The 21,438-nt window shown below is 33.2% G+C and overlaps 2 protein-coding genes across 2 annotated transcripts; one reads left to right on the top strand and one right to left on the bottom strand.

Annotated features, from left to right (window-relative positions):
* Positions 1–413: 413 nt before the first annotated feature.
* On the bottom strand, positions 414–5,497 carry LOC115969143 (protein MCM10 homolog). Its single transcript, XM_031088713.1, has 11 exons — positions 5,296–5,497; positions 4,581–4,761; positions 4,060–4,134; positions 3,667–3,904; positions 3,462–3,586; positions 1,865–1,898; positions 1,717–1,763; positions 1,448–1,588; positions 1,285–1,349; positions 1,130–1,199; positions 414–1,034 (listed from the first exon to the last, which is right to left on the bottom strand). The coding sequence occupies exons 1-11, from the start codon at positions 5,396–5,398 to the stop codon at positions 872–874; spliced, it is 1,242 nt and encodes a 413-aa protein (XP_030944573.1). The 5' UTR covers positions 5,399–5,497; the 3' UTR covers positions 414–871.
* Positions 5,498–7,569: 2,072 nt separating this feature from the next.
* On the top strand, positions 7,570–13,112 carry LOC115969142 (beta-galactosidase 13-like). The gene is made up of 19 exons (XM_031088712.1): positions 7,570–8,050; positions 8,144–8,239; positions 8,329–8,441; positions 8,555–8,621; positions 8,708–8,800; positions 9,116–9,259; positions 9,425–9,519; positions 9,720–9,825; positions 10,131–10,215; positions 10,299–10,417; positions 10,508–10,675; positions 10,843–11,021; positions 11,161–11,270; positions 11,361–11,470; positions 11,551–11,658; positions 11,774–11,878; positions 12,026–12,171; positions 12,264–12,609; positions 12,764–13,112. The coding sequence occupies exons 1-19, from the start codon at positions 7,871–7,873 to the stop codon at positions 12,893–12,895; spliced, it is 2,502 nt and encodes an 833-aa protein (XP_030944572.1). The 5' UTR covers positions 7,570–7,870; the 3' UTR covers positions 12,896–13,112.
* Positions 13,113–21,438: the final 8,326 nt, after the last annotated feature.

The raw sequence follows: 21,438 nt of genomic DNA, 5'->3' as shown, positions 1-21,438 counted from the left end.
CACATGAACTAGGTCTTGTTTAAATAACTTCATATCGTTTTGTTTTGTTTTGCGTTTTTTCTTAATTTCAGATCAATTTGTTTTCCTACTCCTGAATTAAAATGATAAAAGGTCCCCCTCACTCTGCATTAGATATTGTCACCAGTTTATCATTTTCAACTCAACACACATGTTATTGCCTCACTTCTAGTCAAGGTATGAATTGCTATAATTCATATTTTCTTTACCAAAGTTCGGGTAATGTACCACTTGTTTGATTTGAGAGAGCTTCAACTTAAGAAAAGGATGTGTAGGTGTAGCTAATCTTACCTGCTACAAGTAGTTTTATAAGAAAAGGTTTACAAGTCGTCTACTGCCACAAAAAACAAAACAAAATAAACAAAAAACAAAAAAGAAGTCTTTACTACAACTTGTGGAGCAAGCAGTGTAATCTTTTTTTCTCAGAAGAACGTATGTAACAAACTTGTGAAGTCTTTAATGTTACAACATATTTTGAACATTTAGTTCACTTTGAAACATTAAATAGGTTCAACATCAAAGTGAATTCCTCACAAGATAGAATTTGACAATAAAAATCTGATAGGATTTTGTTAGCTAGACTCCAAATTTCTCAATCCCTGACTGTTATGCACTTCATTGTAGGAAGGTATCAGTATCACAATCAAACTGCAGTCCTAGAAGAAAAATAAAGGATCTTTCTGATTGAATGTCAGGACGATGACCAAAGGCAGCAACTCACTGCTCTATAGTTTCACCAGATTGCACCTTTTAGGAGCTGTGTGACAACCATAAAAAACAAAAGCTATTGTCCAATGCCACCTCCCCAAATTGGAACTTCAACATCCAAGAAGTTAGGCTTAACATAGGACACTCACAATTCTTCATCTGAACTAACATAATCCAATTCAATCAACTTTCCTGTACTCTGATTGGTTTTGTCAAACACACCTTGCCCATGCTCAGTTTTCTTTCTTTTTGGATCCAGTTGTTGATTTCTCATTGCAGATGATTCTGCTTTCATGGTAGATGATTTCCTGAATGATGACAGTCAAACCTTCAATAACATGGATACCGAGCACCAATGGCTTGTATATTACAATGCCAATAGAATATGTAATGCATATTTTACCTTTTCTCTGAGACATTGAGAGGTTTTGGCATTTTTGATTCTCTATTTGTATCTTTTGAACTCATTTTCCCTGCAATTAAAAGGTAACACTATCTCATAAAAGAAATCTCATGGAATCACAATGAGCTTAAGGAAGAAGTCTTGAGATCTTAAACCTGTAACTTCAGTAAGAAACCTTATCCCTTGTGAGTGTGTATTTGTGGTCACTTTACCCGCATTACTGTTCATACAAGTATGATAAACAAACCCATTTATGTCAAGTGAAAAAATATGCAAATGTTTTCACATTTGAAACAATCCATGCTATCTATGACAAACCTTAGTGCCTTTTTGAGTCCTTCCACAGACATCAATTTAACTGGTTTCATGGACTTTTTGAAGTTCGTTCTGTCAGCTAGAGGGTCAACCATGTAAATCCCTTCTGGCTTGAGTGGTTCCCTAAATGCAGTTCTAAGGTTCCTGTTAAAGAAACAAATAAGTTGAAGGCACCAATACAAAGAAACTAAATAAAAATGAAGCAAGTATTTTCCAAAAAATATGCAACTAGTATACCCTAGCGAGTTGAATGATGTTAAACATTAACCTACCCTCCCTTGAGCTCCGTTCGCGTTGTGGAATATTTCTCTGATGCTTTCTGTAGAAATAAAACCGATGGCAAGTATTTATGGGAATCAAGATGGTCAGCTTTAAACAAAAATTGGTTAAACAGATTGAAGCATTCACAGATATGCTTACCGATTTATGAAATTTACAATAAACCCCTTTGCGTCTGAAACAACACAAAGACCCAAGATATCAGAAAATTCTGTGGATAAGGGGATATAAAGAAATTCTTGGTAGAAAATACAACATAAATATATATATATATATATATATTTCATAAAAGAATGCAATCAGAGCTGCTAATGGGAAGATAAATAGCCAAGTTGCAACTAAGACAGTGCATTTGACAGATAAAATGCATACTATAAAAATGCTATGAAATGCCTTTTATGACATTTTAAGCAACAAGCTCTGACACTGTTTCACACTAAAAGTTACAGTACTTTATCTTTCTTTTGTTCATTTATCAACCTAGCCACCACATGATTCTTTAATGCACATCACAAGATGATTCTCATCCATATATCTGATTTTATTATTTTGCATTTCATCCAATCTATTCAAAGAAAACTGAAAACCAAAAAACTTTATCATTCAGGGAGAAACTAATGCCACTTATAATTCTGAGAAACTAGAGAGAGCATACATAATTATCCAAACAGGCTATGAGAAACTCTCCTCTCCTGAGATATGAGATAATGCCACTTATAATTCTGAGAAACTAGAGAGAGCATACATAATTATCCAAACAGGCTATGAGAAACTCTCCTCTCCTGAGATATGAGATGCCATTTATAGCAAACATCTATTCTTGTAGGGATAACACATCGACACTGTTTTTGATGGAAAGGTCACTCAACTCATCTAACATTCTCTTTATGTTTTATTGGTGACAAGTGCTTAAGAGAAGCTATTCCGGAACCAGCTCATCATGGCAGATGACACACTTCAGATTGAATATATATTGTTTTGCTAAGTTTAATTTCATGCAAAGTAAAATTTAGTGTGATGTTTAGTCTGGAATTTTAACAATCGCCAACTTGCTAAGGCACCATGTTCAAGGAACTGATTTAAGAAACCAATTCCATCACAATCATTAATTGGAGGAAAGCACACAAAATTTAATAGAAAATAAGAACATAGGGCCAATTTAGTCCCTAGACTGCATACCTATCCATCTTATTGCTATTCTGAAGAACCAGTCTATTGTCTTGGCTAACACAATTTATAAACCAAGATAACTGAATGCTCTTCACATGATTAAGGTTTTTTTTTTGGGATTTATCTTATGCCCCTTCAATTGCAAGTATCTGTTTTGGTTTGCTCTATGGAAACTAATTCAGGATAAGAACAGAAAGCATAAGTAAAACTATTGAATGAGAACAACAAGGTAAAACCATTTTCTTATTCCACAAAAATAATCAAGACGTCAATCGGCAAGAGAGGGCAATCAGTATGCATAATTCATGAAGCAATTGTACAACATTATTAATTGGCAGAGGGAAATCCCTTCCAATACACCCCCCCCCCCCCCCCCCACAAATTTTTTTTTTTTTTTTTTTGAAATGATCCAAACTCCTGTGTTAAGAATAAGTTTTAGCAGAGTATAAGGCGGCCCCACCAAAAACTGCAGATGATTTCACAAAAGTCAGTCTCTTATGAACACAACAGCCAAAATTCAAAGGTAAGACCACATCAGTCCATTATGTAAGGAGTTCCTGTAACATACTTATTAATGACTAGTGTACAAGGCATCCCATCCTTCCTTTTTCCTTTGCAAACTCCACAATCAACTGAAGTACCAATCTTCAATATTTGACTAGGAGAGTACACACTCAAAGAAAAACCTTTACCCTGCACCAACAAAAGGACAATTGTGATATAATGGTTAACCTTGGCGAACACAACTCCCTTGAAACATGACAAGTTAATACCATCGCATCCTTGCGTACAGCACAATTGAAGAGTGCAAAGACCGTTCCAGCCTGCTCTTTGCAGTTCCTCTGATAAGCATCACCAAACAAGAAAAGAGAAACAGTATTTTCATCCAGACTCCCAACCTTCCATATACTATAGGTCTTCCCTGTAGAATTGGTCTTTGGAGTCCCCTTCTCACTCAGCACTCCAACAGTTGCCCAACAACCCGAAAGAGTGTCCCCAACCAATAAATTCCTACAGTATACCCAATATCTGAAATCACTACCAGCATTGCAATTTAAATCAAATCAAGCTCATGATAAAAGCAAAACTGTTTTATAAAGCAAGAGATTCCAGCAAAAATCCCAACCAGTATGCCTATGTATACAATTTGAAGTGCAAGTTAATACTTTATAGTTGGTAATCGAACAAAACGAATGTCTGAGAACCGCTCACGGAGCTCTGCTGCACTGAACAATTGGTTCCTAAAGGAAGGAAAAAAAACATACATTAAACATAAAATGATTGTAAACCTCCAAGATACTAATAGTATAAACTTAAGATTTCAAAAAACTGCAAATATAAAGTAAAATGTAACCTTGTACCCTATGTCTCAAAGCTGTCTTAAATTCCAAAAAAATGAAAGGCTGCTCTTAGCTTAACCAAATTACTACCTTACCCAAGTTTCACCATATTAAGCTAAGTTAGGTAATAACTCCTACATTCTTCAATCCCAAACAGTTAAAATGAAATGCCTCAAAGACTCTAACCTCATTTTAAACAAACATGACAAATGAAATGATCAAAACTTCATAAAAATTTACATTTTTCTTTCAGCTGCCAAGCAAAGCTTTAGGGATTTAAAACAAAAACTCAAATGATCAAGTATCATTCAGAATGCCTTAATTCTTCAAGTAAGAGTATCACTGACCTCATTCGCAAGCCCGAAAATTTCTCAACTTCAGCTTCATTGGAGGCCTTGGAGCCCTTCAATTTCACAGCTTTGTGAACATGCACAGGCTCATAATCAAGGCAGTCTTGCACGGCATTTCTAAAGACAGACATGTCTGCCGGCCCTGTTCGCCTTGACGATTCATCATCCGAAAGATACCCTGAAAATTTAAGGCCATTTGAGATATACCCACTTTTCTTTTTCTTTCTTTACAAGAAAACACAGCAAACACATACCAAGCCACCCCTCCCCCACACAAAACAGCTTCATAATAGAGAAAACCGAGGAACGCCCAGATCAAATTTTCCACTAAACAAACTAGAAACCAACATCCCATAAGAAAATTAAGAAACTTTGCTATTGAAATGTTCAACAAAAACAAAAAATAAAAATGAACAACAACATAGGGAAAAACTGGGTATTAGAGAAAAATGAGGAGCACCCAGATGATTTTCTGTCAAATGAAGTGGGAAACTAACCAATCCATAAGAAATTAAGAAACATTGCTACTGAAATGTAAAAATCAATAAATAAATAACAGGGAAAAGTGCATATAAGAGAAAGCTGAGGAACACCCAGATTGAATTTTCGGTCAAGCAAAGTGGAAACTAACATTTGAATAAGAAAATTAAGAAACTTTGCTACTGAAACTAAAAAACAACAAAAAAATTAAAATAAATAAATAGAGACTTGCCTGGTGAAGAGGGTTGGGGAGCTGAAGGAGAACCAGGAGGGGTTTCCAAAACTCTGTCTTGGAGTGAGAGAAGGAGATCCAGGTCGTCTTCTTGGTTCAACATTGATGCTCTCTCTCTCTCTCTCTCTAAAACTGTGCTAAAATCTCAGTGAGGGTAACAAAGAGGTTTTGGTGTTTGATGTGGATTCCAAGAGGTTTTGGTTTTTTTGTACGAGGAGGGAAAATTAGAACTTTTAGAGGGAAAAAAATAAAGTAAAAGTTTCCTAGCGACGTCGTTTTAGAGAGAGATTCAATGCTCAATAGTGAAAATAATAATAATAATAATATTACACCTTTTTTTTTTTTTTTTTATTTTAAGGATCCATTTGGTTGATAGATAGAAAATGGAAAAATTGAAGGATAGAAGAAATTTTAATTTTCTTCATTTGTGCTTAGTTTGGAGTAGAAAAATGGAAAGAGAGAAAATTAAGTATATACAAATTTACTCTTATACCTTTATTTCATAACTTTTTTATAAATATTTTATAAAGGAAGAAAAAAAAGATATAGTTGGAATAAATAATAATAATAATAAAAAGCGACCAAACTTTAAACAAATAAAGGAGTAAAAAAATAAAATAATAACATCATGTAGTTTAGGGGGTGGGGGAAGGGGTAGATGGTTAATTTCCATCTAACTATCTCTCATCCCCGTTTGTTCTCCAATTCAGGGGCCAAAAAAATTGTGGGTGCAAGGAGAAAACAATCAAGCCCTACCATTTTCTCCTCTCAAAATCACTTCAAACAAACACCCTTCCCACCTAATCTTGTTCTCTCTCCTTTGTTTCCAATTCCCCACTTTTCACCCTAACTAAAGGAACCCTTAAAGTTTTGATTTGTTTTTATTTTGGTTCTTTACGTTTTAAAATTTTCATTTTGACAATTTGACCCTTTATGTTTGATTCATTTTTCTACTTGTTTTTTATGCTTTAAAATTTTCATTTTCATGAAGAGCCAAATAGAATTCTAAATCAAGCTTAAACAACAAAATAAAAACTCAATCAAACATTAAGGGCTAAAATGAAAAGTTTGAAACGTAAAGAGTAATATGAAAACGGAAAAACATTAAGGTCCCAAATAAAACTTTTGAAGTGTAAAGAGCCAAAATGAAAACAACCCAAATTTTTAGGACTACGAGTGTACTTTAGTCTAAAAAATTGGTAAACTCTCTCTCTCTCTCTATATTCAAAAAACTTTTTTTCAATTGCATCTTTCTATTTTTCTAAAAAAAAAAAGAAAAAAAAAGGAGCTGCATCTTTCTAAGTCAAATTTGTATCCTCGACTATTTTTAGAATGCTTTTTAAAAATTGCTGCCAAACAAATCCAATTTCTTTTTTTAGCCTCCCTCCGACATAATATGAGTTGTGTAAAAGATTAAATAAGAATTTTTAGATCTTAAGTATGAAAATTCTAAATCTAAATTAAAACGTGCTTAGTTTTTTTTTTTTTTTTTTTATCAATAGTTAAAAGAATTTTTTTTTTAAAATATTGAATTCTGATTCTCCTCATAAAATAGAGTTAACAATAAAATTGAGGTACAAGACTCTTAGTCATATGCTTAACGTATTAAAATTTGCTCTTTTCTTTCAATGCATGTACTTAGAGATCCAATCGCATAAACCAAAAGCCATGTAATGATTATAATGTAATTTTGAAATCTTATTTATCCATTTTGATACTTTAATTTTATAAAACCTTCTCATAAGCACCTCTCATACCTTATATGGTAGCTAGCCACTAAGGAAAACCACATGTTGTAAAAGGGAAGTTCCACGAGACCATCAAATGTAATATTTTACAATATTTTTTAATAATTTTTTCTATAATTGTTAACATGTTCTCTTGTAGCTTGTGCATAGTAAAAAAAGGTGACAATAGTAAACAAGGGTCGACATGTTATTAAAGTAATGTTGTTTCAATCACAACTAAACTAACCATACCAGCACTTGTGATCATTAACATTACTCTGATATGATACAGCCCTCCAGGACATGATACAGCAAAGGGTGCCAACAAGGGAAAAAAATAAAAACAAGAGATAAAAAAACCATAAAATCCATGACTCAACCGCCAATTCCGAGTGCTTGTTATGTTTATAAGGTCCTCCTCCTATTCCCACGAATCCGTTCCTCTTTCAATTCCCACAAAAAATGACTCCTAAGAATAGCAACAGGACAGTAAAAAATTATGTAACAAAGTTGGAGGAAAAAAAATGTTAAGGAAACAGGCATACACACAACTCTACCAAGCAATGACCACCAAGAGATCAAAACTGAAATCTTCAAAATGGCAATTCCGAGCATTTCTCTAACTCCTTATATCTTACCATTTCATTCCCCCTCCTATATCTCTGCCTTTCCATGGAATTTATGTTTCAGCTACCGGGTACCTCTTTGTAAAAGAAGGAGGCTTCCCTATTGGCTCATAAGCAATTTTATTTTTATTTTTTATTTCACTGAATTCATTGGAACTTCAATTCATTTGTCACCAAGCTTGAAACTGGGTTTTAGTTCTATTCAAGGACAAGAAACTTAAAATGGCGGTGTCATGCCGCATACTTCTGCTATCCATTCTTTCACTTTTGGCCTCCGCAGTGGTTGGCCATGATGGGAAGCAGCAACATGGAGTGACATATGATGGGAGATCTTTAATCATCAATGGAAAGAGAGAGCTTCTCTTTTCGGGTTCAATTCATTACCCTCGTAGCACCCCAGAGGTAACTTGGATTACAAGTTATTGAGCTTATCTTGTTTTGCGGTTTGTTTTCAATGAATGAAGAAACTAATGGTTGTTTTGAATGGGGTTTTAGATGTGGCCAGACCTTCTCTTAAAGGCTAAACAAGGAGGTTTGAATGTGATTCAAACTTATGTGTTTTGGAACATTCACGAGCCTGAACAAGGGAAGGTAAACATAAATTATTGCAAACATATTGTTTTTGAATTCATTTGTTAGAATCATGACTTGCCTGTAGTCTAACTCTTCAATGATGGTAGTTCAATTTTGAAGGAAATTATGATTTGGTGAAATTCATCAAGATGATTGGGGAGCATGGAATGTATGTAACCCTCAGGATTGGGCCATTCATCCAAGCAGAATGGAACCACGGGTATAATATAATTATTATCTGATGTTCTCATCCTCTTCCTCTTGTATGATTTTCTGGCTGCAATGTCACTTAATACTCTCTAAAATTTTAGTTATTTTCAATGTAAACATCAGAGGACTTCCATATTGGCTAAGGGAGATCCCTGACATAACATTCCGCTCTGATAACCCACCATTCAAGGTAATCAATTTTGCACCACCTTGTCCTTGGGAGGTTTAGTGCATTAGTCATGGAGCTCTACTGACTGGAATTTCCACATTTTGCAGTACTACATGAAAAGATATGTGAAGATGATTGTCAAGATGATGAAAGAGGAGAAACTATTTGCTTCACAAGGAGGCCCCATCATCTTATCACAGGTTTGGTCCCACTTAAAAATTTTGTTTCAGCCAAATTTAACCTTCAAACCAATTTAGAGGAAAATTCCTCTAACCCACTATGTGACGATTCAAACTACACTTGTACTTTTAATCATTGTATTTTTAATCACATGACCTATTTAAACAGTCATGAGGTTTAATACACATGGATGGTTTTATGAATCGTTAGGTAATGGATTGGAGGAGATTCCTTGAAACCAGTTTGGAGGAAAACTTTGTCCTTTTCTTTATCCTTGTAAGAGATCTTATCAATTGTCATCTTTTTAATTCGATTTTTAATCATTTATGAGACAGATTGAAAATGAATACAACCATATCCAACTTGCATTTAAAGAGTTGGGAGACAGATATGTTCAATGGGCAGCAAAAACGGCAGTGTCACAGAAAACTGGAGTTCCATGGATCATGTGCAAGCAAAAGGATGCTCCTGACCCAGTGGTGAGTCTGAAAAATCTTTCATGGGATTAATCTCTGTGATCTGAAGAGACACTATTAAGTTAGCTTTGAAATTTTAGCACTAAGAAAAATAAGCAAAGAACAAGAAATTAAAATTCAACGAGTCTTTCTAATCTTAAGACTAAAAGCACATGCTTTGACATGCAGATCAATACATGCAATGGAAGACACTGCGGAGACACTTTCACAGGCCCAAACAAACCCTACAAACCTTCTTTATGGACTGAGAACTGGACTGCCCAGTGAGTATACGCCTCTCAGCTCTGTGGCTGTCAATGAACCATTAATTAGACTCTTACATAAAACACTTAGCTGGTACTCAATAAGAAAAGACTGATTTTTATATGCTACTGCTACATTACACAAGAAATGTTTTTTTTTTTTTTTTTTTTGGCTTCTTGGTAATGCTAATTGATTTTGAATTGTTACTTTGTAATTACAGGTATAGAGTATTTGGAGACCCTCCATCTCAAAGAGCAGCTGAAGATATTGCATACTCAGTTGCCCGCTTCTTCTCAAAGAATGGAACTCTGGTCAACTACTATATGGTAGGAAGATACCCGACCTTCTTCTCATTTTTCTTAAGAGAATCAATTAATTTACATGAAGAGCTTTTCTCCTTGATGCAAATTGTTAGAATATTAGTTAGATTAATTAACTGTAGGCCTTATGGCCCAGTCCCAATAGTATTACTTATGCAACATTCCTGTTTCTTGTACATCACTCCTAGCCTGTGCCTGTAAGTGTTGGCTTATACGTGTACATTTAATATACAGAAATATAGAATTTTCTTTCCACTCTCTATCTGTCTCTCTTTTTCCTAACACATATCACCTGACTTCAATGTTTGCAGTACCATGGTGGGACAAACTTTGGCAGAACAAGCGCAGTCTTTACAACAACTCGCTACTATGATGAAGCTCCTCTTGATGAATATGGTAAATATTTCTAATATCTCTCTCTAATGACAAAATAAAACAAAGGTTGCTCAAATATATGGGCCTGTAAATGTCTAATGCAGGTTTGCTGAGGGAACCCAAATGGGGTCACCTTAAGGATGTGCACAAGGCTCTAAAATTATGCAAAAAGGCTCTACTTTGGGGTAATCCTGGTAACCAAATTTTGGGCAAGGATACAGATGTAAGCATCTGAGTAGACTTAATTAATGTATCATAAATTTCATCCCACCAGTATTCAGTAATATGTTTAAGCTATTATTCTACCATGCAGGCTCAATTCTATGAAAAGCCTGGAACCAATATTTGTGCTGCATTTTTGACCAATACCAACAGTAGGGTGCCAGCAACTGTTAGTTTCAGGGGTCAGGCATACTACCTGCCAGCGCGTTCCATTAGCATCCTCCCTGATTGCAAGACTGTTGTCCTCAACACTCAAACAGTAAGTCCTCATCTCATACTTGCCTCTATTTATATCATAGCGGGTGGGGGGAATTGGGGGAAAAAAAAAAAACACCTTTTGCTACTGCTTTTTGTTTCTTGGTTTGGGTATTGATACCATTTGGATGTTGAAGAGTGTCTAAGGATTCTTCTCTTATGCAAAAACAGATTGTAGCACAACATAATGCAAGGAACTTCAAGAAATCAAAGGTTGCAAGCAATCTTAAATGGGAAAAATCCTCAGAACCCATCCCAACCGTTGAGCAACTGCCAATTGATTCCAAGAATCCAAAGGAGCTCTATGGTTTGCTGAAGGATACGACAGATTATGCATGGTACACCACTAAGTAAGTAAATCTTACGCACCGTTGCAAGTCAAATACAAATCAAGTTGAGAACTTGAGACCTTGATAGTAAGAATTTTAAACTATTGGAGCTAACAGTGCTGAGCCTAAACCTGACATGTTTTCTATATTCTGATTGCAGAATAGAATTGGATCCTCATGACTTGAACTCGAGGGAAGATATTAACCCAGTACTTCGTGTTAATAGTCTTGGTCATGCCTTGCTTGCATTTGTGAATGGCAAATATGTTGGTGAGCACACACAATCCAGCACATACATTCCTGTTACATATAGAAGTGTTAAGTATGTTATATATAGCTTATTGTGATTATGGTTTTCAGGATCGGGACATGGGAGCCATGACGAAAAGAGCTTTGTTTTTGGGCATGGTGTGGATTTCCATCCCGGGGTTAACTATATAACATTGCTTTGCATGACAGTGGGACTCCCAGTAAGTAGCTATTAGCTTTTTATTGTTTAAGTTTAATGGATTGAACAAGAGGGCTTACAAGCTGTTCTTTACCAATGAAGGATAGTGGAGCCTACATGGAGCACAGGTTTGCTGGTCCTCGTGCTGTAACCATCTTAGGTTTGAACACTGGGACTCTTGATCTGACAGCCAATGGTTGGGGACATAAGGTGTGCCAATGAACCTTAATTGCACTCATTCAAGAAATTTGAAAAAGAATGAGCTTGGTTATATTAAAATGACTAGCTGACAGGTGATGCAATTGAATTGTTGCGCATTTTGCAGGTTGGCCTACAAGGAGAAAAGCTTCGCGTGTACACTCAGGCAGGATCACACAGGGTACAATGGAGCAATGTCGATGATAATCGACCAGCTCTTACATGGTACAAGGTAATGCTAGGAGAATCACTTTCTGTTGACACTCTTGGTATCAAGTTCTAAATCATGGTTTTATTCAGCAGTCAGCAATGGGACTATTGCAAATTGGAAATTGCATGTGGTACTTCAAATGCCTAATATACTTTTTTCTTATTGCAGACATATTTTGATGCTCCTGAAGGGCATGACCCAGTTGCAATCAGGATGAATGGTATGGGCAAGGGAATGATTTGGGTAAACGGTAAAAGCATTGGCCGTCACTGGATGTCCTACCTCTCTCCTCTTGGAAAGCCTTCTCAATCAGAGTAAGTAGATCTGCTAGTAAATAACACAGAGGATGATAAAAATCTTAATTGAAAAAAGAAATCTTTAACTTAAACTTGAGAATATTTTTTAGGTACCATATCCCAAGAGCCTTCATAAAGCCAACACAAAATCTCCTTGTTGTATTGGAGGAGGAGGAAGCGAGCCCTGAAAAAATTGATATCTTGATTGTCAATAGAGATACAGTCTGTAGCATCATAACTGAGCATCATCCACCTAATGTGAAGTCATGGGAAAGGAAGGACAGCCATATTAGACCTGTAGTGGTTGATGTGAAGCCAGAAGCTCATCTCAAGTGCCCAAACAACAGAGATATTGTATCTGTGGAGTTTGCTAGCTATGGTGATCCTTATGGTACTTGTGGAAGCTTTGTTACGGGCAAATGCCATGCTGCTATTACCAAGGAGATTGTTGAACAGGTAAAATATTGTTACCAACATATTACCTTGTCACACACACACACACACACACACACACACACACACACACACAAAAAAAAAAAAAAAAAACCCTGCAGTGTTTCTTTGGTAACAAATAGAGATGCTAATTCATATGTTGTTTTGGCTTTGGCAGCATTGCTTAGGAAAAACTAGCTGTTCAATTCCAATGCACCCAGAAGTTTTCTTCAAAAACAATGATGCTTGTCCAAGTGTTGAGAAGAAACTTGCTATTGAAGTGAGGTGCGGCCGCAGCAAGAACCATTAGAGAATATCAGACAGAGTCATGAATGTCTGTGATTATGGATTTGAAGTGGGGTTAAAAGCTTGTAACAGTTTCAATGGCAAAGTAGACTAAGAGTTATTGAAATTCAAATTTATTCTTTTTAACAAGTAAATGAGGCTTCTAAGTTCAAGATTATAACCAAATTTTTTGTGTTCTCCATTCATATCTTTACAAGATAAATTAGAATATAGCTCTTCAATTGGAGATGCAAGTTTCTCTTAAGGTTCTCCAAGCAATATTGCCATTGTTTTGAAATGCTCACAACTTTTTTTTTACCTCACGACAGTATGTAAAACCCTTGCAATCTCAAGATAAAGAACTTGGAAAGAAGTAGAATGTTTAAGGGCCTATATGGAACCAAAATCAATTAAAAACTACCAAATAAAAAAAAAAAAAGGACAAAGGCCTAGTAATAAAACAAGGGACTCATTGCATCCTTTAATTTTCAAGTTCCCAAAATAATATCATTCTAATTTGCCACGAAATTAAGTAAGGTAAACTTGTGTTGGAGGACTTGAAAATCAGTTGAGTGTATGATGAACAAATTCATCAACTTATCTACAAACAGCACTTCTTATTAGAATTGATTCACTTGAAATGAGATCATTTTCCCTTTGTATTCACACTAGTCGCGAACTCATATAATGTGTAGGAAAATGTAATTTTATTTTATAAGAATATAATGCAAAATCTGTATGTTAAATAGTGCATATTTAAGAGTGTTTTATATTTTTATAAGTTTTATGTAATGGAACATATAATGTATTTTATATTCAACAACAATACATAGTGATATGTGTGTGTGTGTGAAAAATGTAATTTAATACAAATATTTAATTTACATAATTATAATATTTTTTTATACAAATGGAGAAGAAAAAAAATGTACACTCTCATTTCATGGAACACATATAACATGTTACATTAAGTTTAAATTTTATATAAGTTTAGAATTGTAGCTTTTTTTTTTCTTTCCAAATATAATTATAATTTGTATATCATTAAAACTTGAATTTTAAGATAATCTTTGAATATTTATCATTTTTATTGCTATGGGGCCTGAAATTTGAAATCCCAGCCCACTTCACATCAAGGGCCCAAAGCCCAAGCCGAGGAACCTACTGCCGAGGACGTATGATGAAAGCCCCTTAATGGCCCAAGAATGTGGCCGAGGACGATCTCACGCTCAACACCTCACAAACGCCTGAAGAAAAGGACAAACTCAGTACAAGAGCAATACAAACGAGAAAGCTGCCAACACCATAATGTGGAGCCCAGCGCCTGACAAGCCCATACTCCATACCATGCTATCCAGCTTTTCCCCAACCACTCTGACGTATGGATTGATAGAACGAGTAATTACCCCAAACAAGGAAAAACTGACACGTAGATGAAGAACTGGAAGTGAATACTAGTATAAAAGGGAAAGGGAGCTAAAAGGGCAGGGGGGGACGAAAAAGGAGGAAGAATGGAGAGAATGTAATGCTCCTCGGACTAATTCCGAGGAGCCAAACCCTTCAAACTACATCGATGTAAGGCTCAGCTATACAGTCCAAACCTACCTTCGCATGAGCTCTCATGAAACCAGGATCAGACCGCTGCCTAGCCCCCAAGGGCAGGCCTTTCCAAACCCACTCTCTACAAATTATATTATTCGGGCCTTTTACATACGAGCTCAACGTCATCTTTGGGTCGTCAAGAATCGTGCCCCTACAATTGCATTTTAGGGTTTTTATTTCTAATTTCTAATTTCTATTTTGTTTGTATTTTTAGCTCGAAATTAAATAGTTTGTCCCAAATAAAATAAAATATCATATTTTTCAACCCAAAAATTAAGAGTTTTTTTTTTTTTTTTTTTTGGAGCACAAAATTGAAAAAGACAACTTACAAAAAGAATCAATTTAAGGCCCAATTAATCCAAAATAGACCGAAGTGGACTGCATTGACCAAATAAACCGAATTGGACTGAAATATACCAAAGTGGACCAAAATGTTACAATAAGAGCACCAACATTAGGTGTGCCAAATATTTGGCACACCAAATACTAAAAAAACCTCACATATCAGACGTTCTAAATGCTAAAAAATTTAGCATTGATGAACAGTACAATTTCATATTTGGAATTGTAGGGGCATAAAATCTTATACATGCTAAACATATTTTGGTGTTTTTTTTATTCCAATTTCTCTCTCCCATGTCACATCCCATGTCCTCTCTCCCTTTCTTTCTCTCTACCTCTCTCTTTGTTAGATGGGGCATAATAAAATATATTTGTTTTGTTAATTTTTTTAATATAGATGAGGTTTGTTTTAAATTAATTTAATGTGATGTAGTCTTATAATAGAAGATATGATGTATAGTGTATTGCAAAATGGTATGTTAAATAGATAAAATAACTTTTTGATGTGTCAAATACTAAAAAATTTAGAAGAGTTGATGCTAGAGCTCTAATGTGGCTAAAAAAAAGTATAGTAACAATAAATATCGTGTTTCAACTTTTGAATATTATATAAATTTGTAATACTTGTATCTAGTAAAATTTGTGCTAATTATAGTATCATTATAATAAATTTAGGAATTTGTTTATTATATTATTGATGTGAAACTAACTAATCATGTCACTTTGTAAATTTTTTAGTTAGTAAGTGATATCAATTAAATGTTCTTTTTACTGTTAAAAAGTTAAATGAAAATATTCATAAGATGTATTATTTAAAATATCTTATTTTTTAAGTAATATTAATTTAAAAATACTTAAATGACTTCATGTACTAATATATTTGGACAAAATAATTAAATTAAATTTTTTAGTTATTTACTAATAGATCTTTCAATTGAAATGGATTGAAATGCTACACTAATAAATATAATAAAAATAAATAAATGCTACATTTTAACTTTTATATATTATATAGATATGGAAGTTTCACAAAAATAAGGAGAGCTTTAAATTTTTTTTCTTCACAAAAAAAAAAAATATTCATTAAATCTAAAGAAGCAGATCGAATCCATTGAAATTGCAATGTCCACCATAGTTAAAAGAAAACAATTGTGAAAAATTATTTTTTAAAAATGGTGAAACTTATGTTTAATGCATAGTTTCTTCTTCTTTTTTCTTTTTTTGAATTAATCTTAGGTGCTATAACTTAGATTTCTTAATCCATGGTCCCGTTAACCACCCCCTCCTACCAACTAAAAGAACAACCACCCCAATTATTTTTATACTAAATTACACTAATATAAATAATTAAAATTTGGCCCCGATATTTCAATTTTGGTCCAAAAGGTCATGAATATAAATAAATAAAGAAGAAGAGGAAGGAGAAGAAATGATTGGTCAGTCATTAGCCTATGATGTATGGCCCTTCTAAAAAAATTAAAATAAATAAACAACAACGACAACAACAAACTTTTAGGGCACACATTAAACTATTCATTTTTAGAAACATTTTCTCAGAAATTAAAAAAGTTGTCAATACTTTTTCAATTTCCGAGAAAGGAAATAATTGTGTGCCCTTAGACCACACATTAGCAAAATCCTTTATAAATTGTTTTCTACAGCCTTTGTGTTTTATACCAATAAAATTCTTTTATAAACAAAAAATATCTTTCCTAATCTGCAAAATTAAGGGTAAATTAAGAAATAAAGGGTTAAGGGTTCTCAAATTTTATATATATTAAAAAATAGATTTATTTATTTATTTTAGACATATTTTAGTTTTTTTTACGTTATTTTTAATTGAATTGTGCAAATGTTTGGTAAGGATTAGAAAATCAACAACCTACCAAGTTGTTCATATAGTGGTTGTATAGCTTCTTCTTTTTATTTTTACTGCAATTACGATACAAACATTTTCAACCTTGAAATATTATCAAAACTAGGTTTCATAACACAAAGAATAAGATTTCCTAGAGGACTTGTACATTTAAAGAGAAATAATTTAGAAATTTAATACAAAATCAATTATAGATAATTTCCGAGATTTAAAAGCATACCAAGTTACATTTTAATAAATGATTGGTTTGAAATGTATTCAAAATTAATTATTTCACATTTTTTTAATATTTTGTTGATACTAAATCTTCCTAATTTATCCCAAGACTTAATATTTATTTGATCTAACAACCAGAAACTAAAACTAACAGATCAATTGGGCATTCAGGTTGATTCAATTCCCATTTCTTATGGATAGGTTATCCTTCTTGTGGTTTTAGATATTTTTTTAATATGGTCAAGTCTGTATGCTAGTTTTTATGGTACAATCTGGAAACTCTTTAGAAGTTAAATAAAAATAAAAATATATATAAAATATATATATATATATATATATAAATAAATAACTCATCAGGCCTTCATGTCTGCGACTCAAAGGAAATTTATGGAGATACCAAAATATATATATATATATATATAAATAAATAACTCATCAAGCCTTCATGTTTGCGACTCAAAGGAAATTTATGGAGATACCAAAATTCAAAGCTGGAGACCCTTTTTCATGACTTTTTAAGGTCAACAAATTCTCGCTTTTAACAACACACCATCACATGATATGGTTTCCATTGCCTCTTATTACATGGAAGGAGAGGCACATGATTGGTTTCAAACCTTAGTGGCAATGGGATTATGCATAGATTGGGTGGAGTTCAAATGCCCCCTTCAAGATCAATTTCAAATACCAATCAATGAAGTATCAATGGAGGCTCCTATGGAAAAATCATTCAAAAATCTTGTCCAACCCGTTCAAGAATCAAATATTCAAGAACCAACAATTCAAGTGTTGGTGATCAAAGAACCACGAACAATTCAAGATGGTAATACGTTGGAGGGAGCACTTGCCAAAAAAATCGCGTTTGAAGATCAAAGGATTAGTGAAGTGGAAAAGATAAATCAAAGAGACCTTTTCATGATTTCGAATAAGCCTAGTCTAATTTCACACATTGAATTTGTCATTCCCGATGAGTTCAAGGATGTGAAAATCAAGACTTTTCTGTTCACACAAATGATTAAAGAATTGGTGCAAGTGCCCATGGTTTGAATTCATATCCTTCAACTCTTTAACATTCAAGGTCGAGTTTTCTCCAATTGGGGAAGAAGGATATGGTGTGGGCAAACATCTATATTCATGTTTTGGAATCTTGAGGACAAGATTCATTTTGAAGGGGGAGGGAATGTTATGACCTAGGTGTTGGATAAATTATTTGAACTAGTCGCACACTCGAACGTTGCGTGTGATAATATTTTTAGAGTTATCTCATAAATATATATATTTTATTATTATTAATATTGTTTTACTTTTGTCTATGTAATTTATGTAAAATTTTTATATGGTAAAATTATCCAAATCATGTTATGTAATAGAATAATATTATATTCTTTAAATGCAATAAGATAACATTTAACAATAAAAAAAAATAAAAATAAAAAACTTAAAACACAAAACTAAATTGCATCAACTCAAAGTAGAGTTCTTAAAAATACAAAAAATTAATAACATAAAGTAGAGATGCAAGAAAAAAAAAATCCACCAAAAAATTGACGAGTGAGAGAAATAACAATTTTTGTGAGGGAAAATTATGCATAGAAATATAGAATATAAAAGATAATGAAAAATTTATAATAAGAGGATAAGAATAAGAAGAAACAAAATAAATGAAAGGGAAAGATAAAGAGTGATATTAAGGTAGACGGTAGTAGGGAGATGAAAATGTGAAAGGAATGAGAAATGTTGAAGAAAGTGTAAATGTTAAAAAAAATGAGTATTGTGGGGTCATAGAGTCCAGTGATATACATCCACCTTTTGTATTGGGCCTGAAGCCCATGTCGAGGCCCATAATCGCATATGAAGAAGACAGTGGTGATCATGGCAACCCAGGAAACCGTGCTGAGAACAACTCTATCCTTGGCTAGCCAAAGCCAAGGTAGAAGAAAAGTGATTTACTAACAAAGACAATCTTTCAAAGCACTCTAAAGAAAAAGATAAGTACAACAAGTAAGCACACTGGAGCATGGCAGTAGAGCAATTCCAAGAAAAGCTACTGCCTCCACATTAAATGCTCCGCAACTAACACTCTAGCCGCATTAATGTGGAAATGATACCTGAGCAGTGGCTTTTCAGACTCACAGCTACTACCTAAGAGCTTTGGGAGGAGGTTGATGTGATAAAGACCAACAACAGCAGATCTAACTTGCACGTGTATGGTGAAGATGAAGAAGGAAAGTAATATATAAGGAAGAAGGAGTTCTGAGAAAAGAGATCGGAGATTTTACCAGAGAAAACATTGTAGCAATCTGAACTAACTTTGTAACCATTGTCATTGTCACTCAAGAAGCAATAAGTTAAAGCTCCTCGGACTAGTGTCGAGGATTGAATTGTTTGCTCAAGTCCATATTTTTTTTACTTATTCATTCTTTAAATCATCTTCAACTGTTGTTACACTCATTAAAACCCAGTTATTCTATCCACTCTCTACAAATTTATTGTATTGAGCTTGTTGGGCTTGGATTCACTTATCCCTTAGGAATAGTGTTTAAACCCAGTCCCTACAAATATGATTTTATAAGGAAATTTTTATTTATTTGTATTTAATTAAAACATTATATGTTTATTTTTTAAAAAATTAAAAAAAAAATGAGAAAATATTAATAATTTAATGATATGGAGAATATGGCTAAATTTAAATGGTCAATTGTAGTAGTGCTATTAATGTTAGCTTGAATTTTTTTTTTTTTTTTTTTGGCAACATGAAAAATGTTAAACCCTATCCATATAACTAAATTAAAGTTACTTTATGATGTTGAGTTAAGAAAACGAATTGATGGTTACCAGAAAGGTAAGCATTTAAAAATAATAAAAAAAACTTGAAAACTGAACATGAATTGTCTTACTTTATTGCTTGTCATTTGGGTGAAATTGAAACCTCGCATAAATTAATGAAGTCTCATTAGACCTATCGACCATTATAGCTCTAAAGAATAGCAATAACAAAAACTTAGCATAAATCAGTACTTACCATTTGCAAGTCAAGAGGCTACACATACAATCTAACATACATCATTACCCAACAATGTTTCAACTCACCAAACAGCAAAGCAATCATGCAAATGAACTTTGAAATATCCATTTGGGGTTACGATTGATAGTATGTAGCTTTCAGGAAAAAATATGTAGTAGTGGTAAATTAAACAACAATACCATTCAACTACTCAGATTTATCACAATATGAGGAGAACATGAATGCATTATGACCCCTTTGTTCCTTATTTTATAGTTGATTTTTAATTCAAATGATTTAGATGACCTAATTTGTAGGTATATGCTCCACAAACTTTTAAAAGATTAGAAACATTGGTTACATAGACAAACTAAACATTAGTTTCTCTCACACTAATTTTAAGGAACAATGTATAACTTAGAAGAGTTCAATCCCTATAAAGCAAATTATTGTAGAATTTATTTTACTTTTATTTTATTTTTCATATTAATTGCTCAATAGAATCCATGGCCCATACAAAATTTAAACGGTTGGAATTAAGAAGAAATAGATTTCTAAATATATAGATAGAATAGTTTTTGTTAGAAGTCAATTATTGCACATGAGGAGAAAAAAAAAATCAAATGAAAAGAAAATATATCAAGTCTAAAAGGAATTTCATAGAACAAATGTCATGTTGTACAAAAATAACATATATAGAACAACAAAATAGGTGAATTCAAAGCAACCCAAACTAAGAAAAGGAAAACACATGTAATAAAATTAAAAATTAAAGAGAGAAAAAAACTTAAATCACATAACTAAATCGCATCAGCTCAATATAAAGTTCTAAAGAACACAACAATTATCAACCTAAAGCAGAGATGGAAGAAAAATAAAAAATTCATCAAAAAATTGAGAGAAAGAGAGAACCTTTTTTTGTGAGGGAAAAATATGTAAAGAATGGAAGAGAGAATGACAAATTTATAGTAAGAGTGTGTGAATAAGAAAGGACAAAAAAGGAAGATGAAAATAAAGATGAAGAGTGATATTAAAGTAGAAGGTAGTGGAGAGATGAAAAGTAAGGTAGAGGGTAATAGGGAGATGAAAAGGTAAGGGATATAGAAAGTGTAAATATTTTTAAAAAATGAGAACATGTTTTAAAAAAAAAATTATAGGAAAATTGGAAAGAAAAATGATAATAACGTGGACGCTGATGTAGCTCAATTGGAGAATAGCAACAATAAATGCTACGCTTCAGCATTTAGATATGTATAAATATATATTAGTTTAGTGATAGAATAAGTCTTCCTAGATAGATTAGTATTGTTATTTGTTTGTATTTAATTTAATTCATATGTTTTAGGATGGGATTAGTTCCTATGTTTTAGGATTTGTTGATGAGGTTATCTCATCCTTGGATATGTATGTACATTGAATGCATTAATGAGAATTAAGCAGAAAAATAACCAAAAAATATATATTTCCTCTCTTAAGTTCAGGAAATTGTTCATCTCGAATTGAGATAACTGGCCAGATTAATCTCTTG

This window comes from Quercus lobata, chromosome 11, assembly GCF_001633185.2.
Source record: "Quercus lobata isolate SW786 chromosome 11, ValleyOak3.0 Primary Assembly, whole genome shotgun sequence".
NCBI lineage: Eukaryota > Viridiplantae > Streptophyta > Magnoliopsida > Fagales > Fagaceae > Quercus > Quercus lobata.
This window is presented reverse-complemented; position numbering and strand designations above follow the sequence as displayed.